The sequence below is a fragment of the Malus domestica genome, chromosome 08, assembly GCF_042453785.1.
Source record: "Malus domestica chromosome 08, GDT2T_hap1".
In the NCBI taxonomy this organism is placed as follows: Eukaryota; Viridiplantae; Streptophyta; class Magnoliopsida; order Rosales; family Rosaceae; genus Malus; species Malus domestica.
The window spans coordinates 1,398,902-1,422,909 of NC_091668.1; the positions used below are offsets into that span (position 1 = coordinate 1,398,902).

The following is a 24,008-nucleotide window of genomic DNA, read 5'->3' on the forward strand; positions in this document are numbered from 1 at the left end:
GGAAAGGACCCAATTACATATTTCCCCTGCTCACAGACATTTGCATTGCACCTAGCAAACACCAGTTTTTTGTTTGAACATCGATCCCCTCATCAATGGCTCTTGTGAGAACATCTCCAAGAATCTCCTCTAATTCCAACACTTTTCGGAGTTATCGCTACGACGTGTTCTTGAGCTTCAGAGGCGAAGAAACTCGCAAGACTTTTACCGACCACCTCTACACAGCTTTGAACAACGCAGGATTTCTTACGTTCCGAGACGACGATGAACTTGAGAGAGGAGAAGATATAAAGCCAGGACTGCAGAAAGCGATCCAGCAGTCACGAACTTCTATTGTCGTGTTTTCGAAAGATTACGCGTCATCCAGGTGGTGTCTTGATGAGCTTGTGCTGATCCTTGAACGCAAGAGGACCACCTCGGACCATGTAATTTTACCAGTCTTCTACGATGTCGATCCATCCCACGTGAGGAAGCAGACAGGAAGTGTTGGAAAAGCATTTGCTAGAAGCCAGAAACATCAGTCGCTGGAAAAGGTGGAGGGATGGAGGACGGCACTTGCAGAGATTGCAGACCTAGCAGGCATGGTCTTACAAAATCAAGCATATGGGTAACTTTCATTATCTCCATTTCTCTTCTCTTTCTTGGGTCAATTTGATGTATGATCCGTAGTGACATAGATTTTTATATATTTATTAATTCACTCTCAGTAGTGAATAATAATTCCAATTTAGGTCAACTTAAAGAAATCACACTCAACTCAACTTAAGGATTAGTCATTTTCCATGTTAATCTACTGGTTTCCAGTTGCTTAATTTTTTTTGAAAGCTGGTGTGGAAAAAAGTTAGGATGTGATCTGTAATGTATTTGTCTATAGTTCGTATAAATTATGCGTTGTATTCCTTTTTTTTTTCAAATTAATTTTGTCAGCAGTCCTATTTTTTTTCTTATTTAAACAAAGGCAATCAACATATGTTTTAATTATCTAATTTCCCCAATTCATTTTTCATTTTTCATTTTGTTTGCAAATTCTTAGGTACGAGTCAAAGTTTATCAAAAAAATTGTTAAAGTGATAGGAGACAAGTTAAGTCGCACACCATTGAGTGTTGAACCAAAATTGATCGGAATTCAATCTCAAGCCGAACGCATCAATTTATGGTTACAAGATGGATCAAGTGATGTTGGTATATTTGTTGTGTATGGCATGTCTGGAATAGGGAAGACAACCATTGCAAAACATGTTTACAATTCAAACTTTAGAAGCTTTCAAGGAAGTAGTTTCATTGAAAATATCAAAGAAACAGCAGATCGACCAAATGGCTTAGTTCAAATACAAATGCAACTTCTTTGTGATATTTTGAACGGCAAAGAAGTGAAAATACACTGTGTTAGTCAGGGAATAATTAAGATTGAAAGGGCCGTAAGCTCTAGAAGAGTTCTACTTGTTCTTGATGATGTCGACCAAATGGACCAATTGGATGCAATCCTAAGGATGAAAGATCAGTTTTATCCAGGAAGTAAGATACTAATAACAACTAGGCGTGAAAGGTTGCTAAAGGCAGATCAAGTTACAGAGGTGCACAATGTTCAAACTTTGGATTACAATGAATCATTAAAGCTTTTTAGTTGGCATGCTTTTGGCCAGGACCATCCCATAGAAGAATACACGGAGCACTCAAAACAGTTAGTGCAACATAGCGGCGGACTTCCATTAGCTCTAAAAGTTTTGGGTTCTTCTTTATCAGGGGAAAGTATAGGTGTATGGGAAAGTGCATTGGAGAAGCTAAAAGTTATTCCTGATGGTGAAATCATGAATAAACTAAGAATAAGCTATGAAAGTTTAAAAGATGACCATGATCGGAAATTATTCCTCCACATTGCTTGTTTCCTAATAGGAAGGAACAAAAGCTACATTGTTAGAATATTGGATGGATGTGATTTCTATACAATCATTGGCATTCAAAATCTCATTGATAGATGCTTGGTGACACTTGATGAACACGACAAGGTGAAAATGCATGACATGATTCGTGCTATGGGAAGAGAAATTGTTCGTCAAGAATCAGAAGAGCCTGAGAAACGTAGTAGATTATGGCGCGATAAGGATTCTTTCCAAGTATTGAAGAAAAAGAATGTAAGAAACATGCCTTTTATGTCTATATATGTATTTCATCTTGTGAAAATTATGCATATTAATGTCTCTTTTTTTTTCCTTTAGGGTACAAAAAAAATCCAAGGTCTTGTCCTGGATATGCGTAACCATCCTGCAAACAATCCAATAAACACAAATGAGATAGTCTTGGAAACCAATGCATTTGCAAGGATGTCCAATTTACAACTACTCCATCTTAGTCATGTACGACTGGATGGATGTTATGCAGATTTCCCTACAGGATTAAGATGGTTGTGTTGGCTTGAATTTCCTTTGGATTCTATGCCAATTGATTTTCCTTTGGAGAACGTTGTTGATGCACAAAATCAGCGAAGACTTTGGTACAACAGAAAGTGTCAGGTTTTGTGACCTTCGCTTGGTTGCTTGGTTGCTTCAGTCACTAGTGAGGATAAGTACGTAAATGAATAGAGACAGAGAAGCAAACACATGATGTACGTGGTTCACCCAGATTGGCTACGTCCACGGAGTAGAGGAGTTCTTATTAGTAGTGAAGGGCTTACACAAGTACAAAGGATCAAGCTCTCAATTTAGTGAGTTCTTGTGAATGATTTAACACAAAATGGCATTAGGCAATATTGTGGGGGAATGACCCCTATTTATAGAAAAACTTGTAGCTTTGTCACATTGACATGTGTCATATTATGATTGGTTCTTGATGTCGACACGTGCTGCGCTCTGATTGGCTTCTAATCTTGACACGTGTCGAGTAGTGATTGGCCTCCTGGTCGGAGGGGAACTCTTCTGGGTCCTTGACAGTATAGCGTTGGCCGGTGCTCGGTAGTTTCGGGATTGGTCAAGTATGGTACAAACAGTGCTCCCCTAAGTTCCCGAGTGAGGGAAACTCCTCGGTTGGGGACTTGCAAGATCCAATCCCTTGAGTAATCACGAAACTTCTAAGTACCGAAGTGTGGTCTGATCTTCATCTGCCCTTCTCTGGAAGTACCTTTCCTCCATCCGGGACTGGTGTATTTAGCTGATGTTGACGCACAAGGTAATGTATCAATTTCACTTGAAGCTTAGTTGTAGTTTCGGGCTTAGTCAAGTGTGATACAAACCCTATAGTAGGAGTCCCCCAAGTCGCCGAGCTAGGAGATCTGCCGAAAGAGGTGACAGACAAGGTAAGCAGTCAAACTTCCAAGTAAGCAACCCAGGAGCAGAGGTTTGACTTCGGCTTCCGGTTGATTGTTCTCATTCTCCTTGTCTCTCATTCAACTGCCAGGATAAGGAGAAGCAAATGGATAAGAGATGATATGAGATACTTTTGCTTTTGAAGAAGTAACTTTCCACAGGCTTATTCTTGAACTGTGCTGGAGGGTTTTCTGATGCCCTTCAGAGTATAAGGCCGACTCAAAAATTTGAGGGTCAAAACAAGTCCATCAAATCTAGAGTACGTTCGACCTTGATGATATGGGATACTATTGCTGTTGACGGAATAATGAATGTGGTATGGAAAGGTGTCGTGCTGTAGTGATCTGTTTCAGCCCACCGTTGAACCTTCTGCTTCAATCTTTTGCATGGCAGAAGTGGTGTGCAACCTTTGCATTTAAATGGTCCTTCAGAACATTCCTTCATAGTGACTCATTCACGCTTGGCAGCTTCAGTGTAAAGAGCCAATATCTGATCAACTGTCATGAGGTATTTGCCGGTGGAATTCGTGACCTTGACAGCAGTTGAGGATGAGTACTCGAGAGCAATGCTAAGTAAGCAACCAGGCAAAGGCTCCAGGCAGTCAGTTCCAAATTGGAGGTTTGATTTCAGGTTCCGACTGACTGCTCTCTTTCTCCTTGTCCTGCAGGTGTGGACAAGGACAAAGACAAAGACAGGGAGAAAGCATGATATGGGATACTCTTGCTTTCGACCCTGATGATATGAGATACTCTTGTTCTTGGTGTGGCTTATTTGCTGAGGCATTATCGGGGGGAAATAAAGCTGAGTATTTCGAGAGGTTATGTTGAGGGTGCCTTTTCGAATGTGAGAAAGGGTTGAGCATTTTTGCAGGTTTGCCTGTCCGTTGAGGAGGGAGGTCAATGTATATAGGGATTTCCCAATAACAAGTAGTAATGCTATTCCTTTACCCTTCTTGGTCACAGCAATGTAGTGGGAGCTGCCAGCTTCACGTGTTTTAATTTTGTCAGAGCACTTTGAAAAAGTGGTATGTGGTATCTGGAAAGCTGATGTTACGTGTGAAGATTACAGACAAGCTTTATCTAAGGAAATCTGGCTCTCGAAGTTCTGAGAGTTGTGCCTCTTCGGTTTTCGAACAAGCAATCCCGTCGAGGATCTGACTCTCGAGATTCGGAAAGCGGTGCTACTCCGGTTTTTTAGAAAGTAATTATGTTGGGAGTCTTTTCTCGAATGTGAGTAAAGGTTGGACGTTCTTGCCAACCTGTCTTGCCGCAAAACACGGAGGTCGACACACATAGGGACTTTCCAGTTGTCAAGCAGTGGTGCTGTTCCTTTACCCTTATGGGTAATAGTAGGGTAGCTGGAACTTCGAAATTCTCGTGCCTAAACTTTGTCAGAGATCTTTGACAAAGTTATATGTGGTACCCGAGGAGTTGATGGTGCATATGGAGAGCGGTGATTGAACAGTAAGATTCACGTGCTTTCTACTTCACCAGAAATCTTCGACAGAGTGCCCGTAATTTCCGCAAAGCTGATTGTGCATGTGACAGGTGCTGACGAGGCTGAAAAAGCAGGTGCTTCTTCGATTTCTGAGATCGGCCCTCGTGGTCTCTGAGCAGCCCAGCTTTTGAGAAAGCAAACGCCTCTTCGATTTCTGAGATCGGCCCTCGTGGTCTCTGAGCAGCCCAGCTTTTGAGAAAGCAAATGCCTCTTCGATTTCTGAAGCTCCGTCGAGTGCAGATTTTTATAGAGGCTGACATTAAGTTCCACAGCACACTTGAATCTCTACCAGTAGAAGCTCATTTCTTGCACTTCTAAGATCTTGATTTGTCTGACCTCTTCCCTCTTCAACACATTTGAAAATGTCTGGACCCTCCGACCGTCGTTTTGACTTGAACCTTGGAGAAGAGACAGCCACGCCTTCTCCAGACAACATATGGCGCCCATCCTTCATATCCCCTACCGGTCCTCTTACCGTTGGGGATTCTGTGATGAAGAATGATATGACCGCTGCAGTGGTGGCCAGGAACCTTCTCACTCCCAAAGATAACAGACTACTTTCCAAACGGTCTGATGAGTTGGCTGTTAAGGACTCTTTGGCTCTTAGTGTTCAGTGTGCAGGTTCTGTGTCTAATATGGCCCAACGCCTATTTGCTAGAACCCGCCAAGTTGAATCATTGGCTGCTGAAGTGATGAGTCTCAAACAGGAGATTAGAGGGCTCAAGCATGAGAATAAGCAGTTGCACCGGCTCGCCCATGACTATGCTACAAACATGAAGAGGAAGCTTGACCAGATGAAGGAATCTGATGGTAAGGTTTTACTTGATCATCAGCGGTTTGTGGGTTTGTTCCAAAGGCATTTATTGCCTTCGTCCTCTGGGGCTGTACCTGGTAATGAAGCTTCAAATGATGAACCTCCAATGCCTCCTCCTTCTGGGGTTTTGTCAAGTACTGAGGCTCCGGATAACCACCCTCCGGTGCTTTCTCTTTCTGGGGCTCTACCGACTGCTGAGACTTCCCCTAAGCAACCTTTGTGAAGGCTCCCTTTTGTTTGTTTATTTTGACTCATGTATATGTACATATTTGTGGCTTATCGAAAATATTAATAAATAAGCTTTGCTTCATTTCAACATATTGTGTTAAATACACCAAAGCCTTCTTCATAAAGTTCTTTGAATTTTTGCTTTTGTTGAAACCTGTATTGTTGAAGCTTTGTGAGTGAAGCATGTAGTTTGAGGTAGTGTTCCCTTAATTTCCCGAGTGAGGAAAACTTCTCGGTTGGAGACTTGAAAAATCCAAGTCACTGAGTAGTCACGAACTTTTGAGTACCAAGGCGTAGTAGCATATGGTGGGAGTCCCCCAAGTCTCTAGTCGAGGGAGTTGACGAATGAGGTGTCTTGCTAATAGTCCATGTCGTAAGTACCAAAACTTCATTCTTTTGTTTTCTAAGTGGTAGCCCCGGACTTTTTCTTCATAGATTTTGTTGATGAAGGTTGCTAGGCCCGAATAAGTGGAATTGCAGAAGGTGTAACCGTTGGTGCATTAACATCATAATGGAAGCATCACAATGATGGAAGCATCACAATGATGAAAGCATCATAATGATGAAAACACCATAATGATGAAACATCATAATGATGTTTCTTTGGTGGAATTGTTTTTCATTTCCCCTAACAACCGGAATTGTTTTTCAACATAACACCATCATCTGTAGGTCGAATCACAAAGTTGTCTTCATGAAAGTTGTTCGTTAATTCCTTAACTACAACATATCCAAATTGGAGAGCCATCGGAGCAGTACAACTCCAGAAATCCAGGTATGATGAGTGACTGTTTATCATTTGTCTGTCAACCCGTCAGATTTGTTGTGAGCTTTGAAACTCTATTTTCTCTTGCTCAGATCAGCATGCTTTCTTCATTGAAGTTGTTCCTCAGCTTGTGAACTACAACATATCCAAATTTGAGATCCCTCGGAGCTGTATAACTCAAGAAATTCAGGTATGATGAATGACTGGTTATTATTTTTCTGTCAACCCGTCAGATTTGTTGTGAGCTTCGAAACTCCATTTTCTCTTGTTCAGATCGGTATGCTTTCTTCATTGAAGTTGTTCCTCAGCTTGTGAACTACAACATATCCAAATTTGAGATCCCTCGGAGCTGTATAACTCAAGAAATTCAGGTATGATGAATGACTGGTTATTATTTGTCTGTCAACCCGTCAGATTTGTTGTGAGCTTCGAAACTCCATTTTCTCTTGTTCAGATCGGTATGCTTTCTTCATTGAAGTTGTTCCTCATCGACTCTTTCATAACATATCAAAAATTCAGGATGAACTAACGGTTAAATATTTCCAGATCTTCGAAACATCACAACAGCTTCGAAATCTGCAAGAAGCCGACTATCATGTTTGGAGCTTCAACACTTTAATTTCCGTCACTCAAACAGAAATGGTTCCTTCTTGAAAGTTGTTCATATGCTCAAGAACTATAGGGTGTCCAAAATTCAGCTCCATTGGAGAAGAGCAGAGGTTGCAGAAATTTGATAGATGAAAGGAGGCGGAAGAGGGAGAGAGAGAAAAAGTCTCTTGTGTTGGATTTCTATTTTGGGGCAGATTCCAATTTTTGTAGCACCTTCATTATTGATGAATTGCTTGTACTTTTGTCCATTATGAAATTTGGGACTTTGGCTTGTTGTTGGATCTATTATAATATGTTTGGGAACATATATAAGTGAATAAATAAGAAGGAAAATTTTGGGCCCTTGTGGGTGTAAAACAAAAAATGTTTATGTTTACCCAAGTGTTTTTGTACAAGTTCAAGGGCATCTTGGGTTTTGTGAACAAAATTTGTTTATTTGGAGCAAGGTTTTGTGTTGAAGCTTTGTAGGTGAAGCTTTGGAGGTGAAGCTTTTCGGGTGAAGCTTGTTGGGTGAAGCTTTTTAGGTGAAGCTTTGTGGGTGAAGCTTTTTAGGTAAAGCTTTTCGGGTGAAGCTTTTTGGGTGAAGCTTTTTAGGTGAAGCTTTTCGGGTGAAGCTTTTTGGGTGAAGCTTTTTAGGTGAAGCTTTTTGGGTGAAGCTTTTTAGGTGAAGCTTTGATGGTGAAGCTTTTTGGGTGAAGCTTTTTAGGTGAAGCTTTTTTGGTGAAGCTTTTTTGGTGAAGCTTTTTTAGGTGAAGGTTTGATGGTGAAGCTTTTTGGGTGAAGCTTTTTAGGTGAAGCTTTTTGGGTGAAGCTTTTTAGGTGAAGCTTTGTGGGTGAAGCTTTGGAGGTGAAGCTTTTCGGGTGAAGCTTTTTGGATGAAGTTGTTTTTTTTTTTTTTTTTTTTTTTTTTTTTTTTTTTTTTTTTTTTGGCACTTGACACGGTCTTCATTTGCTTGTTTTGTAGTGACTGTGGAAGACAGATTGCTTTCTGATTGAGAAGGGTTCCGGCATCGCTTGCTATGAATGTAAAAGAGTGAGGGCTGAGTTGGCTAAATTACCTCTTTATTGAATTCATTGCCAAATGGCCTTCATTACATAGGATGCCGAACGGCTATAGCTCAACACTTGTACATCGTGAGTCTATTTGTAGTAGTACTTCAAGTGATCAGCGTTCCATGGATGGCCAAGGGTCTTGCCATCGGAGCTTCTAAGTGTGTAAGAGCTAGGGCGACTGATGCCAATGACTTCATACGGTCCATCCCAGTTTGGACTAAGTGTGCCTTCACTCGGGACTCTGTCGCAGAGTAATCTTTTCTTTAAGACCCAGTCTCCTATTTTGAAAGAACGAGGCTTGACCCTAGAGTCATAATAGTTGGAGATGCGCTGCTTGTAGGCGACATTCCTCAAGTGAGCTTGGTTTCTGTGTTCCTCGACTAAATCCAAGTTGAGGGTGAGTTGTTTGTCATTTTCACTTTGAATGTAGTTCTGGACTCGGAATGTTGCTTGCTCGAGCTCAACAGGGACAACCGCCTCTGTGCCAAAGGCAAGTGAGAATGGAGTTTCTCCTGTTGAAGTCCGATATGAAGTGCGATATGACCAAAGAACTTGGGGTACAAATTCTGGCCAACAGCCTTTAGCTTTGTCCAAGCTGGTTTTCAAAGTGCGCTTGATTATTTTGTTGATGGCCTCAACTTGTCCATTAGACTGGGGATGAGCTGGAGAGGCAAAGCATAAGTTGATGTTGAACTTAGAGCAGAACAACCTGAACTTCTTGTTGTCAAACTGTCGCCCATTGTCAGTGACTATCGCATTGGGAATGCCGAATCTACAAAGGATGTTCTTCCACACGAAGTCTTCTATCTTTGCCTCAGTAATGGTTGCCAAGGGTTCTACTTCGGCCCACTTTGTGAAGTAGTCCACTGCAACGACTGCGTAACAGACTTTGCCCTTCCCTGCCGGCATTGGGCCGATCAAATCAAGTCCCCACTGGGCGAAGGGCCAAGGGCTGATCATAGGAGTAAGAGGCTCTGGAGGGGAATGAGGAATAGTTGCATATCGTTGACATTTGTCACATGAGCGGGATACTTTGATGGCATCCTGGTGGAGTGTTGGCCAGTAATATCCTTGGCGAAAAGTCTTGTGTGCTAGGGATCGAGATCCAGCATGATCTCCACAGACTCCCTCATATATTTCCCGAAGGACGATTTCCGCCTCGGCAGGCGTAAGACACCTTAAGTATGGCAGGCTAAAACCTCGCTATTGTGGCGATACCCTTGACGCGGGTTTGACCCACTGCATTGACTGCCTGGGGGCGAGCGCTATTGTGGCGATACCCTTGGTTATCGGGATAGTGTCCCTTACTCTTTTTACTGAAAGGAGAGTGGTGAGGATGGAAATCCTTCCTCTTGCCTTGAAATTGATATGTCTGTTGATTCGGTGAAGCATTATGCAAGGCATGGGGAGGTGCCACTGCTGTTTGGAAAGTCGAGGTCTTCTCATTTAGGTGAGTCTGGCTTCCACCTCCCACTTGTTGATAAAGGATGGTTGTAGGGGGTTTCTCCTGATATGTCTTTGCCTCGGCGGAGGCATGGTTATAAGCCTGCGCCATCACCTCAGAGTAAGTCTTCCAAGTATTGGCATTGATCATGTATTTAAAGAAACAATCACGTAGGCCTGCCGTGAAGGCTTTGAGGGCAGTCTTGTCGTCTGCCTCGACACACCAGGAGTATTCATGGCTGAAGCGGCCAACATACATACGTAATGACTCGTCTGGCTTCTGGCGGATAGTGTACAAGTCATCTGCAGAGTGCAAGCGATCGGTTTGGAAAATGTGTTGGGAAACAAATAGTTTCCTCAATTCCTCAAATGAGTCTACCGTCTTAGGTGTAAGACGACAATACCAATTTAGAGCTCCACTAGAGAGGGTGGAGGGGAAGAGAAGACATCGCTCTTCGTCGGTGTGCATCCGGTATGCCATGGTGGATTCAAAGAGGTTAAGGTGCTCAATCGGGTCCTCTTTTCCAGTATAAAGTTGCAAGCCAAGCTTCTGCTTTGTCTTTGCTTGAAGGGGGGTGTTGAGGATCCTCCTTGTAAGAGGGTCAGGCCTGGGTTGGTTCCAGTCAGGTATTTCAGCCTGACGTTCAGCCTTCAACTTGTTTACTTCCTCAAGAAGTTGTAGGACAAGGGGGTCCTGAGTGGAGTTATGTGTCACTGGAGCTTTCTTTCGTAAATCTCCATCTCCTCTTGGAATTAGGAAGGTTTGATCAAGGGCATGTGATTTTTCCCTGGACTCGCTGTACTGGCTTCCAGGGTATGTCTGTCGGAACACCTCTGAGTCCCCTGTACCCTCATGTCTCTCTAGGACTTGTTGCCCATTCCCCAAATTGGTGGCCGGCTTGGGCCGTGGCAGGGGACCGAGTCTCTCAGAAATCCTTGGGTCATTAATCTTTGAGCTTATATGGATGGAATTCTCTCGACGTTGCTTCAGGAAATCCCGACAATCGCGAAAGACGGCTTTCGATCCTTCTGCCCCTTCAGCAAAGAGGTGTCTCCCTCCACTTCTCATGGTTCGGGTCGAAGCAACTGGGTTAAGAGAAGCCTCATGTTGATTATCAAGTCGAGGGGTAATCTGTTCCCTATCAGGGATATCTATGTCGAATGCATGTGACCCTCCATGTTGGAGGGCACCCAGTTGATGGTTGACTTCCACGGGGGCAACAAGCTCGCGTGTCTGAGCTTGCCTAGCTTCGTGGAGTGTCTCGAAGAGCTTCTCATATTGCTCCTGGAGGACCTCATTCCTCATTGCTATCTTGTTGTTCTGATCTTCCAACTCATCGACTTTAGCTTGAAGAAGAACTCGTTTTCCTTCCTTCTTTCGTTGTTTCGCACTATGTGCAAGGGGGGTGTCATTCTGTGTGATGTGGCTTCCTTCGCTTCCCATGTTGGAGAGGGATGCCTGGTCAAAAGAAAGTGTACGAATGATAGAAACCAGCTTGACACAGCTGAAGAGAGTAGGAATAAGTGTCGTTTCCCACAGACGGCGCCAAATGTTGATGCACAAAATCAGCGAAGACTTTGGTACAACAGAAAGTGTCAGGTTTTGTGACCTTCGCTTGGTTGCTTGGTTGCTTCAGTCACTAGTGAGGATAAGTACGTAAATGAATAGAGACAGAGAAGCAAACACATGATGTACGTGGTTCACCCAGATTGGCTACGTCCACGGAGTAGAGGAGTTCTTATTAGTAGTGAAGGGCTTACACAAGTACAAAGGATCAAGCTCTCAATTTAGTGAGTTCTTGTGAATGATTTAACACAAAATGGCATTAGGCAATATTGTGGGGGAATGACCCCTATTTATAGAAAAACTTGTAGCTTTGTCACATTGACATGTGTCATATTATGATTGGTTCTTGATGTCGACACGTGCTGCGCTCTGATTGGCTTCTAATCTTGACACGTGTCGAGTAGTGATTGGCCTCCTGGTCGGAGGGGAACTCTTCTGGGTCCTTGACAGTATAGCGTTGGCCGGTGCTCGGTAGTTTCGGGATTGGTCAAGTATGGTACAAACAAACGTAATTGTTCTTGAAATGCAATACAGTAGCTTGAGACAAGTATGCAAAGGAACAAAAGTATGTTACTCCATGCATTTCAATTCATTTTCCTTATTTTGTTAGTTTTCTATTTGTTGACTAACTCCATGTGTTAAAATGAACTACTATGTTTTCTTTAATTCGATGACTAATTTCTTATATTAGATACTTATTTCATTGTTCTTTTTTCTTTTTTTTTTTTTCTTCCTCTGTTTCCACAGTTTCTTCCATCGTTGAAGATCCTTGACGTCAGCCATTCTCATGGCCTTAGTGAAACCATTGACTTCTCACTTTTCCCCAATCTAGAGGAACTGATTCTTGTAGATTGCACAAGCCTAAAGAATGTTCACGAATCCATTGGAAACATGGAGAGACTTGTGTACTTGAATATGAAGGATTGCAAGTGTTTGTACCATACTTGACCAATCCCGAAACTACCGAGCACCGGCCAACGCTATACTGTCAAGGACCCAGAAGAGTTCCCCTCCGACCAGGAGGCCAATCACTACTCGACACGTGTCAAGATTAGAAGCCAATCAGAGCGCAGCACGTGTCGACATCAAGAACCAATCATAACATGACACATGTCAATGTGACAAAGCTACAAGTTTTTCTATAAATAGGGGTCATTCCCCCACAATATGGCCTAATGCCATTTGTGTTAAATCATTCACAAGAACTCACTAAATTGAGAGCTTGATCCTTTGTACTTGTGTAAGCCCTTCACTACTAATAAGAACTCCTCTACTCCGTGGACGTAGCCAATCTGGGTGAACCACGTACATCCTGTGTTTGCTTCTCTGTCTCTATTCATTTACGTACTTATCCTCACTAGTGACCGAAGCAACCAAGCGAAGGTCACAAAACCTGACACTTTCTGTTGTACCAAAGTCTTCGCTGATTTTGTGCATCAACATTTGGCGCCGTCTGTGGGAAACGACACTTATTCCTACTCTCTTCAGCTGTGTCAAGCTGGTTTCTATCATTCGTACACTTTCTTTTGACCAGGCATCCCTCTCCAACATGGGAAGCGAAGGAAGCCACAGCACACAGAATGACACCCCCCTTGCACATAGTGCGAAACAACGAAAGAAGGAAGGAAAACAAGTTCTTCTTCAAGCTAAAGTTGATGAGTTGGAAGCTCAGAACAACAAGATAGCAATGAGGAATGAGGTCCTCCAGGAGCAATATGAGAAGCTCTTCGAGACACTCCACGAAGCTAGGCAAGCTCAGACACGCGAGCTTGTTGCCCCCGTGGAAGTCAACCATCAACTGGGTGCCCTCCAACATGGAGGGTCACATGCATTCGACATAGATATCCCTGATAGGGAACAGATTACCCCTCGACTTGATAATCAACATGAGGCTTCTCTTAACCCAGTTGCTTCGACCCGAACCATGAGAAGTGGAGGGAGACACCTCTTTGCTGAAGGGGCAGAAGGATCGAAAGCCGTCTTTCGCGATTGTCGGGATTTCCTGAAGCAACGTCGAGAGAATTCCATCCATATAAGCTCAAAGATTAATGACCCAAGGATTTCTGAGAGACTCGGTCCCCTGCCACGGCCCAAGCCGGCCACCAATTTGGGGAAGGGGCAACAAGTCCTAGAGAGACATGAGGGTACAGGGGACTCAGAGGTGTTCCGACAGACATACCCTGGAAGCCAGTACAGCGAGTCCAGGGAAAAATCACATGCCCTTGATCAAACCTTCCTAATTCCAAGAGGAGATGGAGATTTACGAAAGAAAGCTCCAGTGACACATAACTCCGCTCAGGACCCCCTTGTCCTACAACTTCTTGAGGAAGTAAACAAGTTGAAGGCTGAACGTCAGGCTGAAATACCTGACTGGAACCAACCCAGGCCTGGCCCTCTTACAAGGAGGATCCTCAACACCCCCCTTCAAGCAAAGACAAAGCAAAAGCTTGGCTTGCAACTTTATACTGGAAAAGAGGACCCGATTGAGCACCTTAACCTCTTTGAGTCCACCATGGCATACCGGATGCACACCGACGAAGAGCGATGTCTTCTCTTCCCCTCCACCCTCTCTGGTGGAGCTCTAAATTGGTATTGTCGTCTTACACCTGAGACGGTAGACTCATTTGAGGAATTGAGGAAACTATTTGTTTCCCAACACATTTTCCAAACCGATCGCTTGCACTCTGCAGATGACCTGTACACTATCCGCCAGAAGCCAGACGAGTCATTACGTATGTATGCTGGCCGCTTCAGCCATGAATACTCCCGGTGTGCCGAGGCAGACGACAAGACTGCCCTCAAAGCCTTCACGGCAGGCCTACGTGATTGTTTCTTTAAATACATGATCAATGCCAATACTTGGAAGACTTACTCTGAGGTGATGGCGCAGGCTTATAACCATGTCTCCGCCGAGGCAAAGACATATCAGGAGAAACCCCCTACAACCATCCTTTATCAACAAGTGGGAGGTGGAAGCCAGACTCACCTAAATGAGAAGACCTCGACTTTCCAAACAGCAGTGGCACCTCCCCATGCCTTGCATAATGCTTCGCCGAATCAACAGACATATCAATTTCAAGGCAAGAGGAAGGTTTTCCATCCTCACCACTCTCATTTCAGTAAAAAGAGTAAGGGACACTATCCCGATAACCAAGGGTATCGCCACAATAACGCTCGCCCCCAGGCAGTCAATGCATTGGGTCAAACCCGCGTCAAGATACCCCATACCCCAAGGTATGAGACATACACGCCCTTGAACGCCACATGCGCGGCCATTTACCCCAGCATAGCTCACCTGATACCAAAGCCAAAGCCGAGACACCCAGATTACACGCCCCCGAATAACGCGGGCATGTTTTGTTGCTACCATGAGCATAACGGCCATGATAGCGAGAAATGTATCATCCTCCGTGATCGTATTGAAGCTTTGGCACGAGAAGGAAAAATTGATCAATTCCTCCTTCACCCTCAAAGGGATAACCGTAACCAACGCCAGGTGAATGTCATATATTCCATAAGCGGCGGCACACCCATATCTGAATCTTCCAATAGGGCCATGAAAAACAGTGAACGAATTCTGAGGCCTGGTTACCAAGTGTTTCACGTGGAAGACATCAGGGGAGGGAAGTATCAAAAGCCTAACTGGGATCCGATATGTTTCTACCCTGAGGAAGAAAGAGGCATCATCTACCCTCATAACGACCCATTGATCGTGGAGGCTCACATAGCCAACTTTGATGTTCGACGAATCCTCGTAGACACAGGGGCTTCGGTCAATATCATGTTTGCCGAAGCTTTCAGGGCACTCAGTGTATCTGAACACTTGCTCGATTGCTCGATTTCTCCTCTGATAAGCTTCTCCGGTGATATCGTGCAACCCTTAGGGAGCATACATTTACCCTTTACTATTGGTACAGGCCCTTACACGGCTACCATTACCACTAACTTCCTAGTGGTTGACTGCCCAACGGCATACAATGTCATCTTTGGGCGCACAGGCATCAATGATCTCAAGGCTATGGTATCCACGCATATGCTGTTGATGAAATTTCCAACCCCCCATGGCAACGGCTACATCAGAGGAGATCAGCTTAGTGCACGATCATGTTACAACACTTCAGTTAAGCAACAACACTTGCCCGGACCCAAGGAAACCCTGTCTGTACATGACCAAGTCACAAAGACCAGCCTAGATGAAGCGAACTTGGATCTTTCTGATAGCAACAATCAACCCGATGATCCTCGAGATGACTCTTTCACCCAGCAAGCCCAACCTGCTGAAGAGTTGGAGAAGGTACCTATCTCAAGAGATTATCCAGATCGCATGGTGAAGATTGGCACCACATTGTCACCACCCCTTCGGTTAGCATTGATATCTTTTTTGAAAGAGAACACTGAAGTCTTCGCCTGGTCATACGAGGACATGCCAGGCATCTCTCTCGATGTCATCTGTCATCGTTTGAGTATTGACCCCAAGATCAAGCCGGTGAGACAGAAGCGAAGATCTTATGACGCTGAACGATACGAGGCAATGAAAGCAGAAGTTGAAAAACTCAAAGGCATAGGCTTTGTCCGCGAAGTCAATTACCCGACATGGGTAGCAAATGTGGTCCTTGTTAAGAAAAATCCGACCAAAGAAAGTCTTTTGCTTCAAAAGGTCTTGTGGAGAATGTGTGTTGACTACACCGACCTAAACAAAGGGTGTCCGAAAGATAGCTTCCCTCTTCCTCTTATTGACAGACTTATAGACTCTACGGCTGGGTGTGAACTCCTGAGCTTCATGGATGCTTACTCAGGATACAACCAAATCCTCATGAACCCTTCGGATCAAGAACACACAGCCTTCACTACCGACAGAGGACTATACTGCTATAAAGTCATGCCTTTCGGCCTAAAGAATGCAGGAGCGACTTATCAGAGACTAGTCAACTCAATGTTCGCCGAGCAGATTGGGAAGAGCATGGAAGTTTACGTTGATGATATGTTAGTCAAGAGCAAACATGCTGACCAACACATCACCAACCTATCTGAAACTTTCACTATTTTGAAGAGGTATCGAATGAGGTTAAACCCCAACAAATGTGCCTTCGGCGTAGGCTCTGGCAAATTCTTAGGTTTCATGATTAGCCAACGAGGCATTGAAGCTAATCCCGAGAAGATCAAAGCAATCCTCGACATGAAGGAACCGGTAACTTCAAAGGACATCCAGAGCCTTACTGGCAAGGTGGCAGCCTTAACCAGGTTCATTTCTAAGGCCACAGACAAATGTGCTCCCTTTTTTTAAAGCACTTAAGGGAAGTAGGAAGTACATTACATGGACTGATGAATGTGCCGAGGCATTCAAAAACCTCAAGGAGTACATGAGTAAAGCCCCTCTACTCTCCAAGCCCGAGGTAGGAGACATTCTCATTATCTACCTATCGGTATCAGCTTCAGCCGTAAGTTCCGTTCTCATTCGAAAGGATGGGAATATTGAGCGACCTGTCTACTACGCTAGCAAAGCCTTACAAGATGCGGAGACACGGTACTCTAACATTGAGAAATTGGCTCTTGCATTGGTCATGTCTACTCGAAAACTCCGCCCTTACTTCCAAGCGCACTCCATCATCGTGCTTACCAATTATCCTCTTCGACAGATACTCCAAAGTCCTGACACTTCAGGGCGAATGATCAAATGGGCAATAGCGTTGGGTGAGTTTGACATCTCCTACCAACCAAAGCCAGCTGAGAAGGGCCAAGCAGTGGCAGACTTCATTGCCGACTTCACATATCTGGTTGACATTGCTTCTACACCTGAAGCAGTGGCTTTATTACCCCCGGAAGCTCAGAAGATAGAACCAACAACCCCAGCATGGAGTATGTATGTTGATGGCTCATCCAACCAACAGGGCTATGAAGCGGGACTAGTCTTGACTACACCCGACAAAGTAGCAATGGAGTATGCTCTTCGTTTCAAATTCAAGGCATCAAATAATGAGGCCGAGTATGAAGCCCTTCTAGCAGGATTACGTTTGGCCAAACACCTCGGGGTTAAACAAATTGATATTTTCAGTGACTCCCAATTGGTGGTCAACCAGGTTACCAACAACTTTGATGCTAAGGACAGCTCCATGGCAGCATATCTTGCGCAAACACAACTTTTGCTCAAGCACTTCCACTACCAGATCACCCAAGTTCCTCGAGCGGCAAACAGTCATGCAGACGCCCTGGCTCGCCTCGCCTCGGCTGTGGAAGACAAGATTGGAAGAAAAATTCATGTCGAACTGTTGGCAACACCAAGCACCATGGCCGCAGAAGTATGCAACTTACAACAGGGGGATAGTTGGATCACCCCGATCTATAATTTCCTTGCTCATGGCACCTTCCCAAATGATAAAGTCCAGGCTAAGCAAATTCGATACAAGTCTACCCGCTACCTGATCATCAATGATCAACTCTATAAGCGAGGTTTTAGCCTGCCATACTTAAGGTGTCTTACGCCTGCCGAGGCGGAAATCGTCCTTCAGGAAATACATGAGGGAGTCTGTGGAGATCATGCTGGATCTCGGTCCCTAGCACACAAGACTTTTCGCCAAGGATATTACTGGCCAACACTCCACCAGGATGCCATCAAAGTATCCCGCTCATGTGACAAATGTCAACGATATGCGGCTATTCCTCATTCCCCTCCAGAGCCTCTTACTCCTATGATCAGCCCTTGGCCCTTCGCCCAGTGGGGACTTGATTTGATCGGCCCAATGCCGGCAGGGAAGGGCAAAGTCTGTTACACAGTCGTTGCAGTGGACTACTTCACAAAGTGGGCCGAAGTAGAACCCTTGGCAACCATTACTGAGGCAAAGATAGAAGACTTCGTGTGGAAGAACATCCTTTGTAGATTCGGCATTCCCAATGCGATAGTCACTGACAATGGGCGACAGTTCGACAACAAGAAGTTCAGGTTGTTCTGCTCTAAGTTCAACATCAACTTATGCTTTGCCTCTCCAGCTCATCCCCAGTCTAATGGACAAGTTGAGGCCATCAACAAAATAATCAAGCGCACTTTGAAAACCAGCTTGGACAAAGCTAAAGGCTGTTGACCAGAATTTGTACCCCAAGTTCTTTGGTCATATCGCACTTCATATCGGACTTCAACAGGAGAAACTCCATTCTCACTTGCCTTTGGCACAGAGGCGGTTGTCCCTGTTGAGCTCGAGCAAGCAACATTCCGAGTCCAGAACTACATTCAAAGTGAAAATGACAAACAACTCACCCTCAACTTGGATTTAGTCGAGGAACACAGAAACCAAGCTCACTTGAGGAATGTCGCCTACAAGCAGCGCATCTCCAACTATTATGACTCTAGGGTCAAGCCTCGCTCTTTCAAAATAGGAGACTGGGTCTTAAAGAAAAGATTACTCTGCGACAGAGTCCCGAGTGAAGGCACACTTAGTCCAAACTGGGATGGACCGTATGAAGTCATTGGCATCAGTCGCCCTGGCTCTTACACACTTAGAAGCTCCGATGGCAAGACCCTTGGCCATCCATGGAACGCTGATCACTTGAAGTACTACTACAAATAGACTCACGATGTACAAGTGTTGAGCTATAGCCGTTCGGCATCCTATGTAATGAAGGCCATTTGGCAATGAATTCACTAAAGAGGTAATTTAGCCAACTTGGCCCTCACTCTTTTACATTCCTAGCAATGGAACACTCAAGTGTTGAAACCTCAAAGCAGATATATCCAACACGAAACAAAATCTAAGTATGTGTCGACAAGACTATACAAAGAAAGGAACAACCAAACAATGGCTTATATCCAAACAATAGATCTATTCATACACAGCCAAAAAACTTCACTTAAAACAGCTTCACCCAAAAAAAAAAAAAAAAGCTTCATCCAAAAAGTTTCACCCAGAAAGTTTCATCTACAAAGCTTCACCTACGTAGCTTCACCCAGAAAGCTTCACCATCAAAGCTTCACCTAGAAAGCTTCATCTACAAAGCTTCACCCAGAAAGCTTCATCTACAAAGCTTCACCATCAAAGCTTCACCCAGAAAGTTTCATCTACAAAGCTTCACCATCAAAGCTTCACCCAGAAAGCTTCATCTACAAAGCTTCACCATCAAAGCTTCACCCAGAAAGCTTCATCTACAAAGCTTCACCATCAAAGCTTCACCCAGAAAGCTTCATCTACAAAGCTTCACCATCAAAGCTTCACCTCGAAAGCTTCATCTACAAAGCTTCATCTACAAAGCTTCACCATCAAAGCTTCACCTAGAAAGCTTCATCTACAAAGCTTCATCTACAAAGCTTCACCATCAAAGCTTCACCTAGAAAGCTTCATCTACAAAGCTTCACCTACAAAGCTTCAACACCAAAGCTTCACCTACAAAGCTTCAACACAAAACCTTGCTCCAAATAAACAAATTTTGTTCACAAAACCCAAGATGCCCTTGAACTTGTACAAAAACACTTGGGTAAACATAAACATTTTTTGTTTTACACCCACAAGGGCCCAAAATTTTCCTTCTTATTTATTCACTTATATATGTTCCCAAACATATTATAATAGATCCAACAACAAGCCAAAGTCCCAAGTTTCATAATGGACAAAAGTACAAGCAATTCATCAATAATGAAGGTGCTACAAAAATTGGAATCTGCCCCAAAATAGAAATCCAACCCAAGAGACTTTTTCTCTCTCTCCCTCTTCCGCCTCCTTTCATCTATCAAATTTCTGCAACCTCTGCTCTTCTCCAATGGAGCTGAATTTTGGACACCCTATAGTTCTTGAGCATATGAACAACTTTCAAGAAGGAACCATTTCTGTTTGAGTGACGGAAATTAAAGTGTTGAAGCTCCAAACATGACAGTCGGATTCTTGCAGATTTCGAAGCTGCTGTGATGTTTCGAAGATCTGGAAGTATTTAACCATTAGTTCATTCTGAATTTTTGATATGTTATGAAAGAGACGATGAGGAACAACTTCAATGAAGAAAGCATGCTGATCTGAACAATAGAAAATGGAGTTTCGAAGCTCACAACAAATCTGACGGGTTGACAGAAAAATAATAACCAGTCATTCATCATACCTGAATTTCTTGAGTTATACAGCTCCGAGGGATCTCAATTTTGGATATGTTGTAGTTCACAAGTTAAGGAACAACTTCGATGAAGAAAGTATGTTGATCTGAGCAAGAGAAAATGGAGTTTTTGAAGCTCACAACAAGTCTGACGCGTTGATATACAAATGACGAACAATCACTCATCATACCTGAATTTCTGGAGTTGTACTGCTCCGATGGATCTCCAATTCAGATATGTTGTAGTTCACGAGCTAAGGAACAACTTTCATGAAGATGGTTTTGCGATTTGAGCCACAGAAAATGGTGTTATATTGAAGAGCTACCACTCCCTCTACGTAGACACCCTCCTTGGTTTACCTAGCTCCAACACCCACATTTCCTTCAACAAGACTGCAGCAAATCAGATTGTGAGGAAAGATGGCAATCTTTCCAGCCAAAAAGGAAAGACAAAGCAAAAGAAAATTAAACACATTGATGGCATATTATGAAAGAAGAAAAGGAAAAGTAGTAAATGATGATGAAGTGTGGGAACAACATCATGACAAATGATGATGAGTCATGCTTTCCCCCCTCCTTGGATTCGGCTGAAAACATCCCCCTATTTGGATTCAGCTGAAAACATCCCACTCAGTCGACAAAAAAAAAAAAAAAACAAAAAAAAACAAAAAAAAAAAAAAAAAACAAAAACAAAAAAAAGAAAAAAGGGCCTAGGCCTCCACTTCTTTGGGCCTAACACATCTTCATAACAAAAAAAACAATATATGAAGAAAGAGCCCTGGGTTACCACTTCGAAAAGAAACAAGTGAAGTTTTCCTACTCATGACATTGACTACTAGCTAGACACCTCATTCGGCAACTCTCTTCGCCTGAAGACTTGGGGGACTCCCACCATATGCTACTGCACCTTGATACTCGGCAGTCTCACAACCACTCAGTGACTTGGATTTTTCAAGTCTCCAACCGAGAAGTTTTCCTCACTCGGGAAATTAAGGGAACACTACCTCAAACTACATGCTTCACTCACAAAGCTTCAACAATACAGGTTTCAACAAAAGCAAAAATTCAAAGAACTTTATGAAGAAGGCTTTGGTGTATTTAACACAATATGTTGAAATGAAGCAAAGCTTATTTATTAATATTTTCGATAAGCCACAAATATGTACATATACATGAGTCAAAATAAACAAACAAAAGGGAGCCTTCACAAAGGTTGCTTAGGGGAAGTCTCAGCAGTCGGTAGAGCCCCAGAAAGAGAAAGCACCGGAGGGTGGTTATCCGGAGCCTCAGTACTTGACAAAACCCCAGAAGGAGGAGGCATTGGAGGTTCATCATTTGAAGCTTCATTACCAGGTACAGCCCTAGAGGACGAAGGCAATAAATGCCTTTGGAACAAACCCACAAACCGCTGATGATCAAGTAAAACCTTACCATCAGATTCCTTCATCTGGTCAAGCTTCCTCTTCATGTTTGTAGCATAGTCATGGGCGAGCCGGTGCAACTGCTTATTCTCATGCTTGAGCCCTCTAATCTCCTGTTTGAGACTCATCACTTCAGCAGCCAATGATTCAACTTGGCGGGTTCTAGCAAATAGGCGTTGGGCCATATTAGACACAGAACCTGCACACTGAACACTAAGAGCCAGAGAGTCCTTAACAGCCAACTCATCAGACCGTTTGGAAAGTAGTCTGTTATCTTTGGGAGTGAGAAGGTTCCTGGCCACCACTGCAGCGGTCATATCATTCTTCATCACAGAATCCCCAACGGTAAGAGGACCAGTAGGGGATATGAAGGATGGGCGCCATATGTTGTCTGGAGAAGGCGTGGCTGTCTCTTCTCCAAGGTTCAAGTCAAAACGACGGTCGGAAGGTCCAGACATTTTCAAATGTGTTGAAGAGGGAAGAGGTCAGACAAATCAAGATCTTAGAAGTGCAAGAAATGAGCTTCTACTGGTAGAGATTCAAGTGTGCTGTGGAACTTAATGCCAGCCTCTATAAAAATCTGCACTCGACGGAGCTTCAGAAATCGAAGAGGCGTTTGCTTTCTCAAAAGCTGGGCTGCTCAGAGACCACGAGGGCCGATCTCAGAAATCGAAGAAGCACCTGCTTTTTTAGCCTCGTCAGCACTTGTCACATGCACAATCAGCTTTGCGGAAATTACGGGCAATCTGTCGAAGATTTCTAGTGAAGTAGAAAGCACGTGAATCTTACTGTTCAATCACCGCTCTCCATATGCACCATCAACTCCTCGGGTACCACATATAACTTTGTCAAAGATCTCTGACAAAGTTTAGGCACGAGAATTTCGAAGTTCCAGCTACCCTACTATTACCCATAAGGGTAAAGGAATAGCACCACTGCTTGACAACTGGAAAGTCCCTATGTGTGTCGACCTCCGTGTTTTGCGGCAAGACAGGTTGGCAAGAACGTCCAACCTTTACTCACATTCGAGAAAAGACTCCCAACATAATTACTTTCTCAAAAACCGGAGTAGCACCGCTTTCCGAATCTCGAGAGTCAGATCCTCGACGGGATTGCTTGTTCGAAAACCGAAGAGGCACAACTCTCAGAACTTCGAGAGCCAGATTTCCTTAGATAAAGCTTGTCTGTAATCTTCACACGTAACATCAGCTTTCCAGATACCACATACCACTTTTTCAAAGTGCTCTGACAAAATTAAAACACGTGAAGCTGGCAGCTCCCACTACATTGCTGTGACCAAAAAGGGTAAAGGAATAGCATTACTACTTGTTATTGGGAAATCCCTATATACATTGACCTCCCTCCTCAACGGACAGGAAAACCTGCAAAAATGCTCAACCCTTTCTCGCATTCGAAAAGGCACCCTCAACATAACCTCTCGAAATACTCAGCTTTATTTCCCCCCGATAATACCTCAGCAAATAAGCCACACCAAGAACAAGAGTATCTCATATCATCAGGGTCGAAAGCAAGAGTATCCCATATCATGCTTTCTCCCTGTCTTTGTCTTTGTCCTTGTCCACACCTGCAGGACAAGGAGAAAGAGAGCAGTCAGTCGGAACCTGAAATCAAACCTCCAATTTGGAACTGACTGCCTGGAGCCTTTGCCTGGTTGCTTACTTAGCATTGCTCTCGAGTACTCATCCTCAACTGCTGTCAAGGTCACGAATTCCACCGGTAAATGCCTCATGACAGTTGATCAGATATTGGCTCTTTACACTGAAGCTGCCAAGCGTGGATGAGTCACTATGAAGGAATGTTCTGAATGACCATTTAAATGCAAAGGTTGCACACCACTTCTGCCATGCAAAAGATTGAAGCAGAAGGTTCAACGGTGAGCTGAAACAGATCACTACAGCACGACACCTTTCCATACCACATTCATTATTCCGTCAACAGCAAAAGTATCCCATATCATCAAGGTCGAACGTACTCTAGATTTGATGGACTTGTTTTGACCCTCAAATTTTTGAGTCGGCCTTATACTCTGAAGGGCACCAGAAAACCCTCCAGCACAGTTCAAGAATAAGCCTGTGGAAAGTTACTTCTTCAAAAGCAAAAGTATCTCATATCATCTCTTATCCATTTGCTTCTCCTTATCCTGGCAGTTGAATGAGAGACAAGGAGAAGGAGAACAATCAACCGGAAACCGAAGTCAAACCTCTGATCCTGGGTTGCTTACTTG

General features: G+C 43.8%; 1 protein-coding gene and 2 long non-coding RNA genes across 3 annotated transcripts in view; 2 read left to right on the forward strand and 1 right to left on the reverse strand.

Moving 5' to 3' along the window:
* LOC139198380 (uncharacterized) overlaps positions 1-7,555 on the forward strand; it is a 66,232-nt gene extending 58,677 nt beyond the window's left edge. Inside the window, exons 5-7 of the long non-coding RNA XR_011583835.1 lie at positions 6,697-6,794; positions 6,878-6,975; positions 7,151-7,555. This is a non-coding gene — a long non-coding RNA (uncharacterized lncRNA). The remainder of the gene's footprint in view (positions 1-6,696; positions 6,795-6,877; positions 6,976-7,150) is intronic.
* LOC139198199 (disease resistance protein RUN1-like) lies at positions 38-2,519 on the forward strand. Its single transcript, XM_070826469.1, has 3 exons — positions 38-607; positions 1,034-2,132; positions 2,217-2,519. The coding sequence occupies exons 1-3, from the start codon at positions 96-98 to the stop codon at positions 2,517-2,519; spliced, it is 1,914 nt and encodes a 637-aa protein (XP_070682570.1). The 5' UTR covers positions 38-95.
* A 12,275-nt stretch (positions 7,556-19,830) lies between the features above and the next one.
* LOC139198379 (uncharacterized) lies at positions 19,831-20,754 on the reverse strand. The gene is made up of 3 exons (XR_011583834.1): positions 20,534-20,754; positions 20,352-20,449; positions 19,831-20,176 (listed from the first exon to the last, which is right to left on the reverse strand). It is a non-coding gene; the product is annotated as an uncharacterized lncRNA (long non-coding RNA).
* Positions 20,755-24,008: the final 3,254 nt, after the last annotated feature.